This window comes from Lathyrus oleraceus, chromosome 1 (genome assembly GCF_024323335.1).
Source record: "Lathyrus oleraceus cultivar Zhongwan6 chromosome 1, CAAS_Psat_ZW6_1.0, whole genome shotgun sequence".
NCBI lineage: Eukaryota > Viridiplantae > Streptophyta > Magnoliopsida > Fabales > Fabaceae > Lathyrus > Lathyrus oleraceus.
In genome coordinates this window covers 375095494-375121765 of record NC_066579.1, presented here as the reverse complement: position 1 = coordinate 375121765, position 26272 = coordinate 375095494, and the positions used below count along the sequence as shown (strand labels likewise).

Here is a 26272-nt window from a genome sequence, read left to right as displayed (position 1 = left end):
GAGGTTCTATTTGAGAAAATGTAACACTTGGTCCCTAATCTAATTGAAAAATAAATAAAAAACAAAAAAATGAAGTGACAATAAATAAAAAACAAAAAAATGAAGTGACAAGGATTTGAAGAGAGATCCCTGATAGATCCATTCCATCAGTTTAGATAAACTAATGAAATATGTCATATATATGTAAAAAAATTAATCATGGTACTTTTAGAATTACCTTGGTTTTGTGTAGGACAATGTGAAAGCTTGGTCATCATGTAATACATTATTATGATAAAAACATGTAGCTCTTAGATAACACTTTAAAATAAAAGTGTTATCTAAGGTATTAACTTGTTACGACACTCTAAATAAAAGTGTGCTATTATAAGCTAACCTGTTACAACAAGTTTTTATAAAATATCGTTTTAATATTTAGTAATCTATAACACTATATAAAAGGAAAATTTGATTTTGGTGTAGTCTATTTTTCTACTAAATTTACCCTTAGATAATTTACATAATAACTTCTAATAACTTATATCGAAACTATTATTATCATCTTTCAAATAATTTTCTACTATTAATTTCTTATATAACTTCCAATTAAAATTAATATTAAATAAAATAATATCATATATATTTTAACGTGTGTTTATTAAAAAAACGGACAGACAGACACAAAGTGTCCATCTGGACGCTAATACCCAATAAAAGTAAAAAATAGATTTTTGACAAAATTGAATTATTATAAGGATCATCCTCATTCAAGAATGGTTAAAGTAGATTTTTGACAAAATTGAAGATGATCTCTGGTAGAGAAGACGCCTGAATTTTAAAGAATTGGATTATTATAAGGATGGATATCTCATGTACAAAAAGACTCTGTATATCTTACATAAGTAATGGAAGACTACAATTTTTGAAGAAATTTCGCCAGAGATTAGATTAGGTGCCTTGCTAGGGAGATTGGCACCAGACCAATATACATCAGTTGTACTACTTCTCTATGAAATTTCCCTCAAGTGAATTATCGATTATTTTATTATTATTTTTATGCTTTGTGTATTATGCTTTAACCTAATTTTTGAGTTGGTAATGGAATTTCTCATCACACACAAGAAATGACGTTCACATGTTGGAATTAATTTAATAATTAATTTATACACGAATATCAATTCTATAATCATAATTTAAGACGAAAGTAAAACAAACATATAAGCATGAATACATATAACCTTATGACCTACGATTTATTAAGAAGTATAGAAATACATTGACGGATACAAAAAGAAAGTTTTGTAGACATTGATAACGATACTCCTAATGCCTCAAACACTCTTCCGATAGGGAGAAGAGATAATATGCTTGTATACGGTATATTGGGGGACTATAGCCTATATATAGTGTGATGGCCAATTATGGTTCCATTATTCCCAAATGGGTCATCGTGAGTTCCACTCATATTTGAGCCCATATCCAATATTTAATTGATTAATTAAATAAATTCTAAATAAAACATAATCACTCTTTTAACTCTATTTGATCATTTAATTATTTAAGGCATTTAATTGATAAAAAAACTAATATAATTAAATAAATATATTTGGCCACATAATTATTAAAATAATATTATAATACTAAGTATTAAAATGTTCCAACAATCTCCTACTTGACCAATATATTTTAATAATTATATCATAATTCTTTAGACGCACATCCGAATACTATTTATCTTTAGATTTCAACTTTACAATCTGGTCCACCTCATACATCAACAATGGAACCACCGCGGCTGCCATCACTGACGTATAACGTGACAAAACCCCGACGACCACCACATCAATGTACTTGATGACATTGATTGATATGAATGAGTGACATGGAAATTTTATGTAATGTAATATCTGAATCATGCCTATTTCCAACTGGTCCAACTGATTCTTTATTGAGATCAAACTGACGTTTGCAAATTCAATATTTGCACAAATGATACAGAAATGGTTATAACAATAATAACCTCATAAACTTTATTTCTGCAGATAATCTTAACATAAAGTATGTATCGATATCAAAACAATATTATAAAACATAAAGAAAGAATGACTCTCACTAATCTAGGACATCCTTAATGACAACAATCATATGAAAGACCTTATATGTCAAGTCTTTGATTACTAAGTCACCTAGCATAAAACTTCTATCTATATGTTCTATCCTTCAACAACAACAACCTATAAGTCAATGAATTTAAGTTGCTGAAACATTATTTTTGTGGTTTTAGGTTGAGTTTTCTCCCTTTGATAATAAAAGACCTTAAGGCTTTTGACTAATCAATTGACCAACTTCTTTTGAGATTTTTACCCCGAACTACGAGGTTTTGATCCTACCTTTCTAAGATGGTACGTAGGCAATGGGTTTATCCATTCAAACACAAAATTGTAAATAACTTGTATATTCTTTTCTCATCTCCCCAATCATGTTTTCACAAATACCAACCTACCTTACAACATTTGTAAAAAGGGCTCCCTAGAGTACTAAGGATGTTTTGGGTGCTTAAAACCTTCCCATTGCATAACTAACCCCCTTACCCAAATCTCTGACATTTTTATTAGTTTTTGACTTGATAAAAATTCTCGGCATTTGTTCGCTTTCTAACCTTTCCTTTGGATAAATAGAAGTGCGGTGGCGACTCGAATTGTATGATTTACTTTTGATTTAGTCCATAAATCTAAAGGTAACGAACACCCCGCTACACAAGGATCCTAGGGGCGAATGGAGACAAATCAATGATCCCAAATATAATCTTGAGAGGTGCGCGCATCTAAAAAATATCGAAAAAGAGCTCTAGAGAAGGTCTCTAAAACTTGTACTCAACATAGAATTTGAACACCTTCATGAAAGCCCAAGCTTTGGGATAAAGTTGTGAGGGAGCAACCATCAAATAATCCATCACAACAACCTCAAAATTAGAGAATGGAAAGTTTATCCCTAATCTTTAGAAGATACATTCTTATAGAGGAACTGAGAAACCTTCGCAAGAGATACATCTCCTCACCTTCGGGCCTAGAGGTAAAATCAACCAATTCGAGTGACTACCGACTATAATATCAACATTTGTTTTAGTCTCGGTGACATTCAAGATGGAAAGAGTCTCAACCACTTCGGTGGCGACCAAGTTGTATCTATTGGTATTAACCGACTCAACTAGCTGAAGTCCCTTACAGGCCAGTATGCCAACTTTATAATGATCATTGGCGCTGATCCAAGACACAACATTATATTGTCCCGAACATTCAAAAGGATGCACGAGGTTCATGACCAGTCGCTCCCAGGTATGCTTTGACTAAAATGTCAGCACGTTCCCTCTTTGGCCTGACAACTTCTACCTCTACCTCAGTGAAGACAAAAGTAGGCATTGGGTTTTTGATAGGGCCATCGCCCTAATAAGTTTTCCCTAATAGGAAAGCTTCTGAAGGGCCACCCAACAAAGTTTTCCCTGAAAAGGAGTCCTCGTATACTCCTTCTATTTCGGAATCTTCAATCAAAGAAGTGATCTTCAAAAAGGATTTCGACTCAAAATATATTCCACTTCTCAAAGAAGAAGACACACTACCCTCCAACTCAATCTCTATGATAATATGGTTATCGTTCATCGTAATAAAAATATAATAAATTCTTGAAAGAAAATGCTAAAGTGGAGAGAATGTACCATGAAATATATGGTCAAAGGAAGTAAAGAAAAACAGAAGGCCGAAAGCTGATGCTTTGAAGCTTTAAATATGTGGTGACAGTTACTCTTGTAAAAATGCTCACAGATAAGAGAGAAAGACTAAAAGGAAACAAGGGAAAGTAAGTCTACAAGATTGTGGAAATTTTCATCACATTCCCTTTATCCGGAGAAGGCTATCGAATGAATCCTATTGAAAGTGAGTAGTAAGTGGGGATCAATGGTCATATTTTTGTTTGGAAACACAACTAAACACAAGTGCACAGTAAGTTATGTCACACCACTGCATACCGTTTTAGGTCACATTTCAAGTGGAAAACGACAAAACATTTAGTTTTGTTTCCCATTACGCTTTGAAAAAACAAAAGTAGCGCTTGTCAGCCGACACCTAGCCAACCACTCCTAAAGGCCGACCGCACCTACTAAAAGATTTCCCCAACATCTAGAGTACCCTACGAGTCTTAGGGGCAACTGTTCCGTTCTTGCCAAAGGCCAAATGACATAATGCTCCATGTCGATCAAATGCCCAATAACACAAGACCCACTTATTTCTCGTTCTTTTGAAATTTATATCCTTTTTATTTTGGTTTGATGTTGTTATTTGTTGTTTCGGTGTTATCAGATAGGAATTTCTTGTGCTATCTAAAAATGGTGTCCTTTGTAGTTTGATGGACCATTTCGTACCCTTCTAATATATTTACCATTGACAAATAAATAAATTATATAAATATGAACTTGGTTGTTTAGGTTTTATAAGTGTGAGTTATCATATCCCGACTCGATCTTAGAATCATTTCGTACCCTTCTAATATATTTACCATTGACAAATAAATAAATTATATAAATATGAACTTGGTTGTTTAAGTTAATTAAAAGAATAGGCAAGTGTGTGCATTCTTTATTTTGATGTGTTTGGAATACACATCTTAGAAGACCCAGGATCAAGATGATGCAATCATAAAAGGGAATGATGCAATCATCATATTAGCTGAATATCTATCATTTCCATCTTAGGTCAAGACACCCTAATCCAAAAATGGACTAACATCAAGAAAAGTTCCATCATGATTACACTCTGTAAAAAACAATCACAATTGAAGTATAAACAAAGTCCACCAATGAAGGTCGAGCTATTTTTTGTGATTTTTTATTCATGATATGTATTATTTTTTCCGAAAACATTAAAATGAAATATCAATAGAAAGGAGATAATAGCAAACTGGAAAAGATAACTCAAAAAAAGTGAAGCTAACTCTTTAAGAACTGTATACTAGCATGCAAGAGAAAAATAGACTTTATCAACGCTTCAAATCATTCATACGTGACATTTAAGTGTTCTAGTTTCTAAGGATCATAATGAGGATGTCTCCGAAAAGACGTTTGAAATTTGAGACATTAAAAGTTCAAGTTCCTCTACTTCTTCTTTTATGAGAAATACTTGCATAGAAACGTAATGAGAGAGAAAATTTTAAATTTATTTTAATTTTAATTTGTTTTTAATTGGATTTTCTTGGTGATTGTGATTATGAAGGGGAGAGAAAAATTTATTTTTTATTTTTAATTAATACAAAAAATTATGATTGTGTGTAAAACTATTTATTAAAGTTGTTTTCATCTAACAATTTTCCTACTTTGATCTATTAATTTTTTTTATATTTTTTATAAATTCCTAACAACCATAGTGTGAACAAGGAGTGTTGATAGGTAAATAAATTTTTTAAATTTAGTTATGTGAAGTATTCATGCAAAATAACTTACATGTTGGTATAGGGAATAACCGAGAGAATAGACTAATTTATAATTAAAAAAGGTAGCATAGTGCTATATTCTTGGAATTGCATACAAATGATATTACCTCTCAGTTAGGCAATGTGACCGAGGAATATTACAATTAAAAGAAGGGCATTTGAAAATATTATTTATATAATTAAAAATAAATAAATAAAGCAAAAAGGAAGAGGTTCTATTTGAGAAAATGTAACACTTGGTCCCTAATCCAATTGAAAAATAAATAAAAAACAAAAAAAGTGACAAGGATTCGAAGAGAGATCCCTGATAGATCCGTTCCATCGGTTTAGATAAACTAAGGAAATATGTCATATATGTGTAAAAAAAAATTAATCATGACACTTTTAGAATTACCTTGGTTTTGTGTAGGACAATGTGAAAGCTTTGTCATCATGTAACACATTATTATGTTAAAAACATGTAGCTCTTAGATAACACTTTAAAATAAAAGTGTTATCTAAGGTATTAACTTGTTACGACACTCTAAATAAAAGTGTGCTATTATAAACTAACTTGTTACAACAAGTTTATATAAAGTATGGTTTTAATATTTAGTAATCTATAACAATATATAAAAGAAAAACTTGATTTTGGTGTAGCCTATTTTTCTACCAATTTTACCCTTAGATAATTTACATAATAACTTCTAATAACTTATATTGAAACTACTATTATCATCTTTTAAATAACTTCCTACTATTAACTTCTTATATAAGATCTAACTAAAATTAACATTAAATAAAATAATATCATATATATTTTCACGTGTGTTTATTAAAAAAGCGGACAGACGGACACAAAGTGTCCGTTTGGACGCTATTACACAGTAAAAGTAAAAAAATAGATTTTTGACAAAATTGAATTATTATAAGAATCATAATCCACTAATATTTGAGTCCATATCCAATATTTAATTTATTAATTAAATAATTTCTAAATAAAATCTAATCAATCCTTTAACTCTATTTGATCACTTAATTATTTAAGATACTTAATTGATAAAAAAAGTCTAATATAATTAAATAAATATATTTGGCCACATAATTATTAAAATAATACTATAATACTAAGTATTAAAATATTCCAACAATCTCCCACTTGACCAATATATTTTAATAATTATATCATAATTCTTTAGGCGCGCATCCAAATACTATTTCATCTTTAGATTTCAACTTTACAATCTGGTCCACCTCATACATCAACAATGAGACCACCGCGGCTGCCGTCACTGACGTATAACGTGACAGAACTCTGACGACCACCACATCAATGTACTTGATGACATAGATCGATATGAATGAGTGACATGGACACTTTATGTAATGTAATATCTGAATCATATCTATTTCCAACTGGTCCAACTGAATTCTTTATTGAGATCAAATTGACGTTTGCAAATTCAATATTTGCACAAATGATACAGAAATGGTTATAACAATAATAACCTCATAAACTTTATTTCTGCAGATAATCTTAACATAAAGTATGTATCGATATCAAAACAATATTATAAAACATAAAGAAAGAATGACTCTCAGTAATCTAGGACATCCTTAACGACAACAATCATATGAAAGACCTTATATGTCAAGTCTTTGATTACTAAGTCAGCTAGCATAAAATTTCTATCTATATGTTCTATCCTTCAACAACAACAACCTATAAGTCAATGAACTTTACAAAATAGTTGCTGAAACATTATTCGACTGACTTATTTCACAATATAGCTTGAGTTATCTTTTAAATTCTTTATTTTATTTATTTATTATTATTAATTTTTTTATATGGAATCAAGTGACATAAATACATAGAGTCATTTAGGATGCCAATTATATATAGACATTCAAAAGTATCAGAGTTGAACATTCTAATGATCTCCAAATTATTCGATCTCTAATATGTGAGCACGAGTTATTTTATTCTCTATAATAATCCTTATGGTTGCCTCATTTCAACAATTCGACTTTTGAATATGCTAAAACAAATACTTACTTTTGATTACTGAGCGTCAGGGTGCTCCGAAGGGCCGTCAGAAATTTTTTTCCCATAAAAAATGAGTCGTCGAATACTCCTTCTATTTTGAAATCCCAAACGAGAGAAACAATCTTAGAATCAGAATCCCTGCCCACATAGAAAAAGGAATGCAACTTGGAATTTATTCCCCATCTCTAAGAAGAAGAAACATTACTATCAGAGTCACTCTCTATGATAATAGGTTTATCGTTCATCGTAACGAAAATATAGTAAACTCTTGAATGAAAAACTGATGTGAAGATTAGGTACCTTGAAATATGTGGTCAAAGATAGTAAAGCAAAACAGAAGGCCGAGAGCCAGAGCTTTGAAGCTCTGAATATGTGGTGAAGGTTACTCCTATAAAAATGCTCTTAGAGAAGAGGGAAAGACTAAAAAAAAAGAAGGGAAACTCAATCTACAAAATTGGGAAAAAACTTCTCCATATTCCCTTCATTCTTATATTGGCGAACACAAATTATTGGTTTAAGGTTGTTGAGTTTATCATTCGGAAAAAAAATTCAAATTATTGTAAAGTTGGGTTGATATTGTATAAAAGTCCAAAGTTTTTTTTTATATTTTATGAATCTCTAACAAAACATAGTGTGAACATTTATAAGGGAAGGATGACATATGTACTAATTTTTAATTTGAAGAAGTTTCCTTCTAACTTAATCCATGAGATTAAATTTGAAAAAAAAAAGTTAATATAGGCAAGTGTTTGCATACTTTATTGTATATGTAGTGGTGTTGAGAATATTAATTGCATGAGTTATTGATATAGTTAGGAACGTTCTTCACCCTTGGTTTTTGTCTAGTCATATTTGTATATAGTTTTAAATTTTCATATTGCCGTCGTTATTGTCTAGTCGCGTTGTTTAATAGTTTATATTGCAAAGCAATAAAATGGCATTAGATTAAGAAGACTAATAAATAAAAGTTTGATTAAAAATAGGACCTCTAGGCTTATAAAAGGGCAACAGGAGTGTTGTCATTCCAACCACAACCAATTAAATCCTCATTCAAAAAGAAAGTAAATCACAATGTCAGGATCTACCACTGTGACGCCTACCATTTTCCGAGAATACATTGGCATGGGAGATTATATAGATCATTTTCCTGATGAAATGATCAATGCCGATATAAAAGAATTCCACTTCATTCTGTGCTTTGCCACAGAGACGCATGTTGACGGAAAAGGCACAGGACTTTTTGACAGCAATTGGAACTTCACGAACTTTAGCCCAGAAAAGGTGGTGGAACTAAAGAAAAAGCTTAACAACGTGAAAGTGAAAGTGGTAATAAGCATAGGAGGCATTGGCCCTGAAGATACATTCAACCCTAAGAATAATGAAGACTGGATTGTGAATGCCACATCATCAATCAAAGGGATCATCCTAAACTACCAGACCAAAGTCCCCAACGATGACGTACTTGACGGTATTGATATTAACTATGAAAAGATCAGTTCCAGTATCAGTGACTTTTCCAACTGTATAGGAGAGGTGATAAAACAACTCAAGGTTGATCCAGTTGTTTCCAAATCCATGAAAGTGGTGTCCATTGGTCCAACAGAGAATTCCCAATCCTACTACCTCAAACTTTATCGCGACAACAAAGGCTATATTGACTGGATTGACTACAAGTTCTACAATCAGTATTTTAACACAGTGGACGATTTTGAAAAGCTCTTTAAAAAACTAGTTACTGAATATGGTACTGCGTTAGATAAATTCTTGGTAGGAGTCAGCACCTATGAAGCTATTAAATCTAAAACCATTATTGAGGGATGCGAATACCTCCTTAACCGTGGATCACTTGTTGGAGCTTTTGTTTGGGATGCTAAGCCCTCTGCCCCCGCATATACACCTGAGCGAGAGATTCAAAAACTCCTTGCTAAAAAGTGATTACTTACTAGGTTCTTACCTACCTGGTAATTTGTTTTTATTTCACGGGTCATACATACTATAATTAATAGCAACGTCTTATGCGTCATGCTATGTATAGTATGTTACATATTCTAAATAAGACCTATCATCCATCGTCTGCTCTTTTTACTGCTTGTGTCTTTGTATTCTGCACCTTTTTATCTGTTTCCTTTAAGTATTATGTTATCTTGTGATTTGTTTGTGAGATTTTAATTGCTTCTGTTTCTGTTGTATGTACCATGAATTATCTGTAATATCTTGCTATTAAGTTAATAATAAGAAGCAAATATTATTGTTTTCAATTTCTCTATATACTAGACTTTTACATCACTTTTTTATTCTTTCACGTTCCAATTTTGATTGGTTTTTACATTCCAAGATATTAACTACTATTGGTATAAGAATATCGTAATTATCAATATTTCAAAATGATGATCAAATTCTAAATTATGGTGTTAGAAACTCTGAACTCTAGTCTCAGAGAGATTCTAGATATAACGACTCTAGACTCAGACAAAATAGATTTTGAAGTTTGAACATCATCAGAATTTAAATCAATGCAATCATTGACGAAGTTCTAAAAATAATGTCAACTCTGGTTGGTTACTGTCATACCCCAAAATTTGCCCATTAATATTTCAAGACGTTTTTCAGGGCACTCCGACCCATTTTTACGGCACTGATCTTAAAGGAACGAAGGCTCAGCTCACGAATGACCCAAACTGGCCTGTTCGCTACACACTCGCCTAGTGATAACATGAACTTATATTATAAGACTTAATTCAACTAAATTTTATCATCATTTATTTCAGTTCACTTTATGTTGTTAGGTATTACGCGGTATGTTCTTCCTATTTGTCTCAGGTGGCTTATTTTGAAGCACAAGTAAAATGGAAGAAAAGGAGGTGCAAAGAGAAAAAGAATCAAATAGCAAAGTCCAGCCCAAAGCGCAAGACACAAATGTTGTGCCTGTGACGGACGTCATAGAGGGCGTGACGAGCGTCACGCAAAACAACCTTGTGACGGACGTCACACATGGTGTGACGAACGTCACACCATTCCCCTACTTTGTGGGCGCAGGTAATGCTTCGGAGACTTGAAGATACGTTGAGGGATGTTGGGCCTTATATCCACGCGCGTTGAAGACTTTTTTTTTTTTGGGCAGCAGGCATGACCTAACGACACCAATATAAATAGCCACCTTGAAAACCTAAAAGGGGAGGCTTTTCCACATTTTTTTTCCCTTTTGCCGTTTTTGCTTTTGCATAGTTTCTTTTCCAGTAGCTTAGTCATTGTTTATTACGAGTTCTACACTGCTCCCCTTGCAATTTCCCATTTCCTTTTTTTAATTCTTTTCGCACAATAGTTTCTGCAACGGAAACTATTGTGCACCTTTTTACCGAATCTAACCTTACGTTAGGATCTAGTTTATTTCCTTCGTTCTAATTTGTTGTTTAAAGGAAACCCTGAAGGAAAAGCCGGCGGCACCGCTCAACTCAATCCGGCATCAACCCTAAGAGTGCCAATTCAAGATTACAATTCAATTGCAAACAGGTTTGCGTTACTATCGCCGCTTTACGTTCCGAATTCCCATGTGATATTATAATTGAATTCATAAATATATTTGAGGTTCTGTATGTAGACTTAAGTATGCCTGGATACCTTGAATTGTTGTAATGGATGCCGCTGTTTTTTCGTTCTGTTTTGATCTTTGCCCTTCTGACCTGTTTTATTATAACCATGCTTTGTTTGCCTGATACTATTACTGCTTTGGTGCAACTCCTCGATTACACCCTGCTTTGGTATGCTAACCCGTTTGTTGAATTTTGCAAAGGTTCATATGGCCCAGGAAAAGATTGCCGTTAGGTCTTCCACTTTATGTGTGGGATACCATTGTGGGGGCTCACCCTAAAGTGCCTAATTAATTTTAATGTGTTAATTTTAATAATTAATTTTAATGTGTTAATTTTAATAATTAATGTAATTTTAATGTATTGATTTTAATGTGGAGGCTCATCCCAATTACCTACTTAATTTTAAAATATGGCCTTTAAATATGCGATCTTGGACCTCTCTTTTGCCTTACGACATTATGGTATAACGGTCATGTCCCGCGAATGTAGGGATATACTTAGCAAAGACCCTTCGGTTAAATCATCATAAAATAAATCATGGTCCCTCGGATGTTGCCTTCGAAAATACGATTTTGTCCCTCGATGATCCTTCGGTGTAGCCTACGGTTAAATGATGATCGTCCCTTCGAATGCTAAGGTATCCTTACAACTGTTGCCTTCAATGACCTATCGATGACCCTACGATGACCCTTAAACATCCAAAGGATAAAACTACTTACTTCTCAATAGTAAGGACAGTTCTACCCTCATAAGGATAGGAAACGTTCATAACGACCTTAGGAAGGTATAACTCTCAATTACTGGATCATAACCTAAAATATTTTCAACACCTCACACCTTTCAAAATCTCTTTTGGAGAATCACCACTTGGTATACATTCATACTAGAATCATTACCGAATTATGTTTTCAAACAACTTTCAAAACTAAACGAGATAACCACTTTGTATACATTCATACGAGAATCATTACAAAGTTAAACTCTCTTTTCAAAACATTTTCTAAGCCGTTCACAAGCGCTTTTTTCAGACAAAAATATAAGTGATCCAGTAATTAAGAGCCCATGGATAACCATGGATACAAAGGGTGCTAATACCTTCCCTTTGTATAATGTACCTCCCGAACCCAAAATCTATTGAGGTCTTTCCTGTTCTTTTCCACCTTTCCTTATTGGATAAAAGAAAAGTCGGTGGCGACTCTTGCTAACCGCGACATTGCGATTAAAACCACAAAAAAGTCCAGTTCACCGTATGACAGAACTGGCGACTCCACTGGGGACTCTTTAAAAAGAGAGGTTACCTTAAAACAAGATCACTTATTTGAATTGTTTGATTTACTTTTAAGGGATTGCTTGGGTATCCTATGCTTGAGTGAAAGATCCTACACCCGGATCTAGTGTACCTTAGGTAAGTAGCAATAGATCATCGCGACTATCCGGCGTATACTGGAATGGTTAAAATGATGGCTACGGTTAATGTGACACTTTGGTTGTCCTGATGGTCCTCATGTTATTTGAGGAAAAATTTGGCTTCCGCGTGGCGTCATCAAAGCATTAACCAGACCTTTAGAACCCTAATTGACTCATCCTGGCCATTAGAAAGTAGTGAGCTAACTGACTTCGGTTCCGACTGGGGCTTGGTTGAGACTCGATACTACACTCCTTGAGATTGGACTTTAGGGAAGCTTCGGTCAACCACTTGGTGTTGCACTGAAGTGGACTTAAAGGAAGGTCAATGATTGGAGATCCTTCTAGAACCCGGTTACTATTCTAGGACAGGTTGAACCAACCAAACTTCAGTGGGGAGGGTACTTACCTATGGAACTCATGCAAGCCTTTAAACCTAGGAATGATGGTTGTGTGACTTGTTTGTGCTTGTTGTTTACTTAACATCATAACATCATAACATCATAACATCATGGCATTGTACTAACCATTTCGAGGACTTAGGGATTTAACTTTGCTCTGTTTTGTAAAAAAAAAAAAAAAAAAAAAAAAAAAAAAAGAGTTTCCTTTTTGTTGGCTTACGTAAAGTTAAATTCCAAAAGTCCTTGAAAACATTTCATACATTGCATAGCATAACATAACATTGCATAACAGGTGTTCCAAAGGACCATATTCTCACGGTCTGCCTCTTAAACAGAAAAATGGATCTCGAACAAACTGTCAAAGATCTCCAGACTCAGAATGCTCAATTCAAGGAGATGATGCTAAGCTTATCCAAGGGGCAGGAGGAACTGAAGGCTCTTTTGGTCGAGAAGAAGAAAGACAAGAAAGCTGTGAGTTTCATTGACCCGGGAAGAAGGCGTAAAGGACAGGCTACGGGAATCAAATTTGGAATCCCGAATGGTCCAGAAGAGGGGGCGGAGAATGACTCAGAGGAAGAGAATGCTGATTTCTCCAACCCTGAGGATGACGATGAGGACTATGAAAATGAACAGTACTCTCCAAGAGATGATAAGTACAAATTGCTGGAAGAACGCATGCTAGCCATGGAGGGTCAGAAGGCGCCTGGTCTAGATTTCGAAAGTTTGGGTCTGGTCTCCGATGTGACCATTCCCCGCAAATTCAAAATCCCCACTTTCACTAAGTACGATGGTGCATCCTGTCCTCAGATGCATTTAAGGGCTTATGTGAGAAAGATTCAGCCGCACACCACTGATAAGAAACTGTGGATCCATTTCTTCCAAGAAAGTCTGTCTGGCACTCAGTTGGAATGGTATTATCAGCTCGAGAGCTCTGACATCCGCACCTGGACTGATTTAGCAACAGCTTTCTATAAGCAGTACCAGTACAATTCTGAATTAGCGCCTACTCGGCTACAGTTGCAGAATATGACTATAGGATCTAAAGAAAGCTTCAAAGAGTATGCTCAGAAATGGAGAGATCTGGCCGGCAGGGTCAAACCCCCTATGACTGAAATGGAGAGATCTGGCCGGCAGGGTCCCACCTACTGGGGAGTTCTTCATCAGGTTTCACTGAACTTATACTGACAGGTGAACGGGTAGAGAGCGGCATTCGAAGTGGAAAGTTACAGGCAGCTACTTCTACAAGCAGTAAAAAGTCCTACCATGGGAAGAATGAATCGAATGCTGTGTATGGTCAAAAGAATCATAACAAGAAAAATGGTGACCATGCCGTTGGAGCAGTGACAATCGCCGCCCTGCCAGCTCAAAACTTCCAGCAAAGACCAGACAGACCAAGAAGGCAGTTTACCAAGCTCAATATGACTTTAGCACAAGCACTGCAAAGTATGCTAAAGGTAAACTTAATCACTCTCAGAGGTCCTCCTGCAAATGTCAACACTGCCTCGCCTCGTTATAATCCCAATGCCAGGTGTGCATATCACTCCGATAGCCCCGGGCACGATACAAACGATTGTTGGTTGTTGAAGAACAAAATTCAGGATATGATCGACGCTGGGGAAATTGAGTTCGAGCCTCCGGAGACTCCTAATGTCATCACTGCCCCTCTGCCTAATCATGACAAGACTGTCAATGCTGTGGAGGATACTGATAGCGGTTACGACATGGATAGCTGGATTTTCCCAACACTCGGTGACGGACTCAATAATCGGAAGGCTGAAGACATTATCCCGATTTCCTTTAGTCAGGAGTAATTGTTATTGCTATTTTTGTGGTTCAAAGCATTGTGTCTATACCCGGGGCATAATAGCTAATTTTAAGGGTTTGTCATTTTCATAAGCATATTCATATTCAATAAATCAATGGACTTTTTGCATTCAAATATTGCGCTCTTTATCTTTCCTGTCATTTTTTTTCAAACAAGCTATGTTTTCTTGCACACACTCACGTAACAAATCGCGTATCCATATTCACTCTGGATCCTGTTGATAATAGTTCTGCTACTGTTCATTATGACTTTGAAAATCCGATCTACCAAGCCGAGGATGGAAGTGAGGAAGATTGTGAAGTCCCTGGAGAACTTGCCAGACTGGTACTACAAGAAGAAAAGACCACACAGCCGCATGAGGAATCAATTGAAATTGTAAATCTGGGTACTGAAATAGACAAGAAAGAAGTCAGAGGTTTCTTGGGGCACTCGAATTACATTGCCCGATTCATCCCGCACTTGACTGCTACTTGCAAACCCCTCTTCAAATTGCTAAAAAAAATCAAGAGATGGTATGGAGTGATGAATGGCAAAATCAAGAAATATCTCCAAGAACCTCCAATTCTAATGCTACCAGTTGAAGGAAGACCTCTAATCATGTATTTGGCCGTGTTAGAAAATTCAATAAGGTGGGCTGGGGCAACATGACGAGTCTGGTCGAAAAGAGCATGTCATACACTGCCTTAGCAAAAGGTACCGACTGTGAAACAAGATACTCACAGCTCGAGAAAGCTTGCTGCGCTTTGGCTTGGGCTGCTCGCCGACTAAGACAGTATCTGTTGAATCATACCACTTTATTGATTTCTAAGATGGATCTTATCAAATATACATTCGAGAAACCTGTTGTCTCCTGAAAGAGTTATCACTGATAATGGTACTAAACTGAACTCTGCATGCAGTTCAAAATAAAACACCATAACTCTTCTCCGTACCGGCCAAAGACGAACGACGCCGTGGAGGCTGCTAACAATATCAAGAATATAACAGTAACATACAAAGACTGGTATGAGATGTTACCTTTTGCTCTTCATGGTTACCGCACTTCGACAGGGGCAACCCTTTTCTCTTTAGTCTACGGAATGGAAGCCGTTTTACCAGTGGAAGTTCAGATTCCCTCTCTAAGGATCATGAAAGAGGCGGGCTTAGACGAGGACGAATGGATTCAGACTCGACTCGATCAGATAAATTTGATGGATGAGAAGAGACTTGCGGCTGTTTGTCATGGGCAGATATATCAGAAGTGCATGACCCAGGCGTTTAACAAAAAGGTCAAGAGACGAGTGTACCAAATCGGCGACTTAGTTATCAAGCGTATCATTCTACCACAAGGTGATCCCAGGGGCAAATGGACTCCCACACACGAAGGGCCATTTGTAGTTAAGAAGGTATTCTCTGGTGGAGCCATGATACTTGCTACAATGGATGGCGAAGAGTTCCCGCATCCTGTGAACGCTGACATAGTTAAAAAAAAATACTACGCATAAAAGAGACCCGCTAGGTCGACGTACCTAGGCAAAAGTTAGGGCATCCCGGCGAACCAAAAGGGTTCGGGCAAAAATTAGGGATAAACATAAAAAATGTGCACCCGGCAAGTCGAAAACCTGAAAAGGCGGCTTGAGCAAAAAAGGGTATCCCGGTGGACTGAAAACCTGAAAAGGCGGTCCAGGCAAAAATTAGGGATTAAAGCGTATGACTATGTCCCGTTCTCAGTCAACTTTCATCCAAGTTCGAGGGACTGACCAAGCCAATCACTTCTATCCGACAGCAAGGGATGAGATGCTCGAAGACATAATGACAGTAGTAGGCTTAAAATCAATAGGACTTCTTCCACATAGCTTTCTCTTTGTTTTCGACAATTTCCTCTTACTAGGATTTCTGTCTCCTTGTACACAAATTGCCTGTTTATAGGCCTCCTTTCAAAATCAATACAACCCTCTTTCAAAAAAAAAAAGATGCTTTTGTTTTTACTTTTCTGTTTTGGTTGCGTAAAGGTCCATTGATTTAATTTGAATTAATATGTGCATTTGAATGTGACTGATGTTTACCAAAAATACATGCATAGAATAGCAATAGCAATTACTACAAGACTTCAGGATCGAGGATAAGGTCTAACCCTGCTTCCAATGAATCCGCTACCAATTCTCTTCCCCAGCAAGCCTATTTTTCCCAGAAGAAATTGGCAGTATTCCCCGGCACAGCCAGCTATTCCCCAACAGAGGTCGGCATCGCCAGACAGGCTGATCATCTCATCCATCTCCAGCCCGACTCTGCTGAATATTTCCACCATCAGACAGAAATCAAGCATCCCCAGCCGAGAAAGGGTCATCGACACAAATGTCTCAAATCAGTAGATGTGGATTTATTTTCCCCAGTAGAGTCCCCAAGCAGAACTTCTCATACGCATAACTCATTCATTACATCCTTTCACAGCATACGCATGCATACAACATTCACCTTTATTTTAGCATAACACGAAACTTCTCATGCATCATGACATAGCATGAAGCTAACTTTTTATTTTTCAGGTTAATTATCCTCTTGATACAATCAGAACAAAGGTCCATTCAGACGGACATCCTTATCAATTACATTCAGGATTCAACTACATCTTTCGGATATACTCCATGTCACTATTCATTCTGACATCCTCCTAACGATGGCATCTATAAGCCCATCCCCAGTAAATTATTGCAAATACTATCAGATACAGCCTAGCGTACGGTTCACTCTGATTCAGCTCAACCTATGACCTTCAACAACTCAGATACGATCTAGCGTACGATCCATTCTGACCTTCTTCAACTCGAATACAGTCTAATGTACGACCAAGTTAGACCAGATGCTGCTCAAATACAGTCTAATGTACGACCAAGTTAGACCTTCATCTCCTCAGATGCTACCTTCGGACAGGTACATTTCTGGATGGTAGTCTAGTATACGACTACTCCCTGGCTCAGGTGCTACCTTCGGACAGGTACATTCCTGAATGGTAGTCTAGTATACGGCTACTTCCCTTGCTCAGGTGCTACCTTCGGACAGGTACATTCTTGAATGGTAGTCTAGTATACGACTACTCCCTTGCTCAGATGCTACCTTCGGACAGGTACATTCCTGAATGGTAGTCTAGTATACGACTACTCCCTTGCTCAGATGCTACCTTCGGACAGGTACATTTCTGAATGGTAGTCTAGTATACGACTACTCCCTTGCTCAGATGCTACCTTCGGACAGGTACATTTCTGAATGGTAGTCTAGTATACGACTACTCCCTGGCTCAGGTGCTACCTTCGGACAGGTACATTCCTGAATGGTAGTCTAGTATACGGCTACTTCCCTTGCTCAGATGCTACCTTCGGACAGGTACATTTCTGAATGGTAGTCTAGTATACGACTACTCCCTTGCTCAGATGCTACCTTCGGACAGGTACATTTCTGAATGGTAGTCTAGTATACGACTACTCCCTTGCTCAGATGCTACCTTCGGACAGGTACATTTCTGAATGGTAGTCTAGTATACGACTACTCCCTTGCTCAGATGCTACCTTCGGACAGGTACATTTCTGAATGGTAGTCTAGTATACGACTACTCCCTTGCTCAGATGCTACCTTCGGACAGGTACATTTCTGAATGGTAGTCTAGTATACGGCTCCTCCCTTACTCAGATGCTACCTTCGGACAGGTACATTTCTGAATGGTAGTCTAGTATACGACTACTCCCTCTTCAAGCAGATTCAGCCTAACGGACGGCTCATTCTGCAACTCAGAAACGATCTAGCGTACGATCCGTTCTGATCTTTCATCCCCATCAAAGTCATCCGTCTAACGAACAGCTCACTCTGGTACTCAGATGGTCCAGTATATGATCCATTCTGATCCCTTATCCCCAGTAGTATATAGCATACTCTGACTCCCCAGCGAAGTCAACAGCATGATGGATGATTCACTATACGGTCTAGCGTATGACCCGGTATGACATCCATGTCTTCAGACATCGTCTAACGTACGACACAATCTGGAAACTCTCATCATCAACTTCCTAGATGGCATCTTTAAGCCCATCTCCGTCAAGACTGATGGACAAGCGCAAATTTTTGGGGCATTCTAGTGTTCAATAATCTTTCACCTCCAGACCACGAACGGCACATACCATTCTAACTCTCTCGGTTCAAGAATATTGAACAGGGGCAGCTGTCATACCCCAAAATTTGCCCATTAATATTTCAAGACGTTTTTCAGGGCACTCCGACCCATTTTTACGGCACTGATCTTAAAGGAACGAAGGCTCAGCTCACGAATGACCCAAACTGGCCTGTTCGCTACACACTCGCCTAGTGATAACATGAACTTATATTATAAGACTTAATTCAACTAAATTTTATCATCATTTATTTCAGTTCACTTTATGTTGTTAGGTATTACGCGGTATGTTCTTCCTATTTGTCTCAGGTGGCTTATTTTGAAGCACAAGTAAAATGGAAGAAAAGGAGGTGCAAAGAGAAAAAGAATCAAATAGCAAAGTCCAGCCCAAAGCGCAAGACACAAATGCTGTGCCTGTGACGGACGTCATAGAGGGCGTGACGAGCGTCACGCAAAACAACCTTGTGACGGACGTCACACATGGTGTGACGAACGTCACACCATTCCCCTACTTTGTGGGCGCAGGTAATGCTTCGGAGACTTGAAGATACGTTGAGGGATGTTGGGCCTTATATCCACGCGCGTTGAAGACTTTTTTTTTTTGGGCAGCAGGCATGACCTAACGACACCAATATAAATAGCCACCTTGAAAACCTAAAAGGGGAGGCTTTTCCACATTTTTTTTTCCCTTTTGCCGTTTTTGCTTTTGCATAGTTTCTTTTCCAGTAGCTTAGTCATTGTTTATTACGAGTTCTACACTGCTCCCCTTGCAATTTCCCATTTCCTTTTTTAATTCTTTTCGCACAATAGTTTCTGCAACGGAAACTATTGTGCACCTTTTTACCGAATCTAACCTTACGTTAGGATCTAGTTTATTTCCTTCGTTCTAATTTGTTGTTTAAAGGAAACCCTGAAGGAAAAGCCGGCGGCACCGCTCAACTCAATCCGGCATCAACCCTAAGAGTGCCAATTCAAGATTACAATTCAATTGCAAACAGGTTTGCGTTACTATCGCCGCTTTACGTTCCGAATTCCCATGTGATATTATAATTGAATTCATAAATATATTTGAGGTTCTGTATGTAGACTTAAGTATGCCTGGATACCTTGAATTGTTGTAATGGATGCCGCTGTTTTTTCGTTCTGTTTTGATCTTTGCCCTTCTGACCTGTTTTATTATAACCATGCTTTGTTTGCCTGATACTATTACTGCTTTGGTGCAACTCCTCGATTACACCCTGCTTTGGTATGCTAACCCGTTTGTTGAATTTTGCAAAGGTTCATATGGCCCAGGAAAAGATTGCCGTTAGGTCTTCCACTTTATGTGTGGGATACCATTGTGGGGGCTCACCCTAAAGTGCCTAATTAATTTTAATGTGTTAATTTTAATAATTAATTTTAATGTGTTAATTTTAATAATTAATGTAATTTTAATGTATTGATTTTAATGTGGAGGCTCATCCCAATTACCTACTTAATTTTAAAATATGGCCTTTAAATATGCGATCTTGGACCTCTCTTTTGCCTTACGACATTACGGTATAACGGTCATGTCCCGCGAATGTAGGGATATACTTAGCAAAGACCCTTCGGTTAAATCATCATAAAATAAATCATGGTCCCTCGGATGTTGCCTTCGAAAATACGATTTTGTCCCTCGATGACCCTTCGGTGTAGCCTACGGTTAAATGATGATCGTCCCTTCGAATGCTAAGGTATCCTTACAACTGTTGCCTTCAATGACCTATCGATGACCCTACGATGACCCTTAAACATCCAAAGGATAAAACTACTTACTTCTCAATAGTAAGGACAGTTCTACCCTCATAAGGATAGGAAACGTTCATAACGACCTTAGGAAGGTATAACTCTCAATTACTGGATCATAACCTAAAATATTTTCAACACCTCACACCTTTCAAAATCTCTTTTGGAGAATCACCACTTGGTATACATTCATACTAGAATCATTACCGAATTATGTTTTCAAACAACTTTCAAAACTAAACGAGATAACCACTTTGTATACATTCATACGAGAATCATTACAAAGTTAAACTCTCTTTTCAAAACATTTTCTAAGTCGTTCACAAGCGCTTTTTTCAGACAAAAATATAAGTGATCCAGTAATTAAGAGCCCATGGATAACCATGGATACAAAGGGTGCTAATACCTTCCCTTTGTATAATGTACCTCCCGAACCCAAAATCTATTGAGGTCTTTCCTGTTCTTTTCCACCTTTCCTTATTGGATAAAAGAAAAGTCGGTGGCGACTCTTGCTAACCGCGACATTGCGATTAAAACCACAAAAAAGTCCAGTTCACCGTATGACAGTTACCATCAGTCAACTCCTCTAAAATAGACGCCTCTAATGCACTCTTGTTAATCCAAACCTTATTTTGTCATTAGACTCTGATGTCTATTCTGAAGGTTCTGAACTTTATACATGCATTTTATTCTCATATGCAAGGACAAAGTTCCAGAGTGTCAAAATGGATGAATAGTTCTTATGGGCAATCTATCTATTTATACCGTTTTCGACAAATCGATTTGGAATGTTCGAGTTTTCCCTTCCTACCATTTCCGACAAATTGATTTGGAATTAAGCTGTTCTTGCAAGATTCAATTTTGGATATCTTCAATTACGGTTTAATTTCCCCTTTCCGTAATCTCCAATAGTTGATTATAGTTTTCAATAAATCAATATATATATATATATATATATATATATATATATATATATATATATATATATATATATATATATATATATATATATATATATATATAATACACATAAATATAATTATAATTCTTCAAATAGGTTAAAAACACAAAGATGAAATATAATGATCAGTCATTTTCCTTTTCCTTTTATTTTTTAGTGTATTCAGAGTGTTTCTCAAGGTTAACTACCAAAAGTGGATTAGACATTGTCACGACGACAGATGGCGACCAACCAATTATTTAAAATGACAGACCAGGACCAAAAATTACCAAAATAAAGTGTTTACTTATTATTATAAATATTCATCTTTTTTTTAAAATATAACATAGAAAACAATCATTATGAAAATAAATAGAAGATATCATTTTTGTACATTATTTTATTCTTGATAATAATTATTTATATTTATTATTTTTAATAATAAAATTATTTTAATTGAATTATAAATAATAAATATAGATAATAAAGGCCTAATAGATTTTATTCAATAAAAAAGTAAATATTTTATATTATTATTATGAGAACTAAACTTTACACCTTTAAGAATTAGACGCATAGGAAATATGTACAATGTATTATACATATTAATCATTATCTCCAATATTAATAAAATTACATGGAATAAAAAAAGTTACTAAGATAAATATTCAATAAAAACAAATATTACTCTAGAAATTATTCATAATTAATATTTATTAAAATTGATCTATCAATATTTAGATTGAATCAACAAAATATAAATTTTATTCTTTAATAAAAAATCTAAACTTTATTCTCTATAAAAATAAAGTTTATTTAGCACTAATAGTAAAAGAAGGACAATTATTAAGACAAAACGTCATAAATCAATAAATCAATGTAAAAAGTTATTCAAAATATTAATGTGATAAAAACTTAATGCCGTTATTAAAAAAAAACTGAATGTCAGAAAAAATATTTAGAATAAATTATATTTAAAGTTGTTCCCAATTAAATGAAATAATGAATATATTAAATAATATTTAAATTTTTATTATTAATATTATTACTTAAAATTGAAAAACTAATTGAGTTCTATTACATTATACTTTTGACTATCCATATGTAATTAATTTTAATTTTTATTACTAAATAATAAAATTAAATCAAATTAACAACTATTTATTTCATAATGATAATAAAAAATTATCAATTTTATTTCAGAACTAAATTGAAGATGAAGGAATGAAATTGAGTTACACATTTTGATGAGTATAATAATAAAATTTTATAATAGTTTAAAATTCTTTATAACTCACCATTCATACAGTTTAAAACGGGTTGATATGACTGTTTACTTACCTATTAAATAATTGATTAATTCAATTTTATCATTATTAAGAATTAATTGGATTTTAATTGTACTTTAATTAGGAAATAATATTCATTTATTATTTTGACAATCATATTTTACATATTTAATAATTAAATTTATGACAATCAACCGTTCATTAGATCCTTACTGCATTATAATATATAATTAATAATCAATATACATGGTTTACTTATATATTATTATTATTATTATTATAAATATTAATATCAATTTTTAAAAAATATATAACGTAAAAAACTATCAATATAAAAAAGAACATTTTATACGTCATTTTATTCATCTTTATAATTAATTATATTTATTTTATTTATAATCAAAATAATATTCTTCATATTTTTGTTAAATTATAAGTAATAAATATAGGTATTCAATGATTAATTATTTTAGATTCAATCTAAGTCTACATATTTTTTATTATTAGAAACAATGAACTTCAGATATTATCCTATGACGACGAGTCACTTCTCATATACAAATTAAAAACAAAAAAATCCATTAAAACCAAACAAATGAAGAACAACGACTCATTTAAGAAAAAAATAACTAAAAAACCATAAAAATTGATTCTAATTTTGAAGTCATCTTTCATGTTTTAAAATTTATTTTGATGTCCCACCTTGCATTTCCATATTTATAAATGTACTATTTTTCAATTCAAATTAGACTATTTTCTTTTGTTAAGTTAATCTTATTATCTATATTGGAAAAACAAAGAAAATTGTATCCTTATAATAATTTTTCTATCGATTTGTTTTATAAATTAATTAATTAATTTTTTTTTATGGTGAATAAGTGTGCGTAATAGAAAATAGAATTAAATTTTAATAATTTGAGTTTTAATGTAAGGTTGATAAACGATTTGTAGACATATGTAACTTATAAGGTCCGCGCGATGCACAAATGTAAAATAATTTTTTTTTATTGAATATTATTTACGTTAAGAATTTTTTTTAAAGATATGATCGATAGTTTTATATTTTTAATGATTTACAACGAATTTGTAATTCAGAAAACAATATCAATTAATTAAAAATAAAAGCTACATTTTAATTGAAATAAAAAATATATCCTTATAAGTTGAATGATATCTAAAATATAATTTCATAAAATTAAATAATTCAAAAAGACATGGCTTGATGTTTTATTTTAATTTTGAATTTTATATCTTTTTGGTTGGAATTTTTTTTTTTAGATATTTAATTTTAAGTTGTTGATGATATGTTTTAACTTTTAGTCCTAAATAAATTTTAAAATTTATTTAAAATTATTATTAAATAAAATTTCAAAATCTATTCAAAGTTATTTCTATATTGTCAAATATTAGTATTATGATGAATATCAATGTTTCAACTGCTAATGACTTTACTAACTTATTTTTTTCAAAAAAATAAACTTATTTAAATTTGTTATGAATGATATTAAAAAATATTTATGTGATATTTTTGTTGATATTTGTTGAAATATGAGAATAATTATTTATAAAATACCATCTTTCTTTTTATTGTAGTAACTATGTTTTATATTATAAAGATAAACAATCTATAAATTTTATATCCTTATTTGCGAAAAATCAAAATATTTGTTGTTTGTACTTAGTTTATTTGTTTGACATGAAATAAAAAATGTAGAATACAAAGAATTTAAAACTATTTTAGAGACACTATATTAAAATGATACATCAAATGTTTCTTTCTTTAATTTTAAGAGTGAACGCTTTGGATTTAATTTATCAAAATAGATGTTTTATAAATTATATATATATATATATATATATATATATATATATATATATATATATATATATATATATATATATATATATATATATATATATATATATATATATATATATATATATATATATATATATATATATATATATATATGGATTTAATTAAAATACATTGACAGTGTAAAGGAATTTTACACAGTAAGTTAATCCTAGATGTTGGATATTAAGATAAGTTTGACTTTTATTTTAAAAACAATAAAGTAATGCAAACGGATGATGCTGATGAATCGACAGTGTAAATCTTTTTACACTGACAGTGCATAGTAATTAATCTCTCTCTATATATATATCAAAGTTTGCAAATATTTAATAGCTTAATATGTTTTGTATGTTATTTTCTAAAAAAGAATTATCTTATTTTGTTATTAACGATACTGTAATGTTTTTTATTTTATTGTTGATAGTAGTTGAAAAATGAGAGTTGTCATTTTCGGTATTATTACCTTTATTTTTTATTATACTCTTTAGGATCATCGTAAAACAAATCGGGAAAACTCTATATCTTATATGTGAAAAATCAAGAATATTATTATTTGCCTTTAATTTATTTTTCTGATATATGATATGAAGAATATAGAATAGAAATAATCTAAAGTTATTTTAGAGAGATTATATTAAAAATATATACCAAATTTTTTTCTATAGTTGTAATAATTGAAACATAATTGAAAGAATAATAGAGTTAAAGTTCTATAATATTTAGGAAAATAATAATTATCAAAGGATATAAGACTTTATTAAGTTAATATATTTTTTGTATTTGTTAAGATTCGAACTTGTGACCTTTAACACTATCAAATTTTGTATTTTAAGAAATAAAGATAGAATTTAGAAGATGCCATGGAAGAATATGGTTGATGTCACACTAATGATGTTGAGTTATTTGTATTAGAGTGTGTGCTTTATATTTACTATATTATAATAGATAATAATAGTAGATAATAAATGATCGATAATTTTATATTTGTAAAGATTTATAACGAATTTGTAATTAAGAAAATGATATCAATAAATTAAAAATAAAAACCACATTTACTTTAAATAAAAAATATATCCTTATAAGTTGAATGATATCTAAAATATAAGTTTACAAATTAAATAATTCAAAAAGACATGCCTTGTTATTTTTTTAATTTTGAATCTTATATATTTTTGGTTGGTAGTTATCTTTTTATTTGGATATTTAATTTTAAGTTGTTGATGATATGTTTAGATTCTTAGTCTTAAATAAATTTAAAATTTATTTGCAATTATTATTAAATAAAATTTTCAAAATATATTCAAACTTATGTCTACATTTTCAAATATTAGTTATAGAAGGAATAACAATATTTCAATTGCTAATGACTTTACTAACTTTTTTTTCAAGAAAATAAATTATTTTAATTTGTTATGAATGATATAAAAAAATATTTATGTGATATTATTGTTGATATGAGTTAAAATATGAGAATAATTATTTAGAAAATACTATTGTTGCTTTTTATTATACTCACTATGTTTTTATTATAAAAATAAACAATCTATAAATTTTATATCTTTATTTGTGAAAATTCA

The 26272-nt window shown here is 33.2% G+C and overlaps 1 protein-coding gene across 1 annotated transcript; it reads left to right on the top strand.

Annotated features, from left to right (window-relative positions):
* The first annotated feature begins 8499 nt into the window (after positions 1–8499).
* LOC127137568 (chitinase 2) lies at positions 8500–9746 on the top strand. Its single transcript, XM_051064026.1, has one exon. It carries the CDS (start codon positions 8555–8557, stop codon positions 9416–9418), a length of 864 nt encoding a protein of 287 aa, XP_050919983.1. The 5' UTR covers positions 8500–8554; the 3' UTR covers positions 9419–9746.
* The last annotated feature ends 16526 nt before the right edge of the window (positions 9747–26272 follow it).

Coding starts and splice junctions, on each gene's coding strand:
- LOC127137568 (XM_051064026.1), top strand. CDS start 8,555: ATGTCAGGATCTACCACTGTGACGCCTACCATTTTCCGAGAATACATT.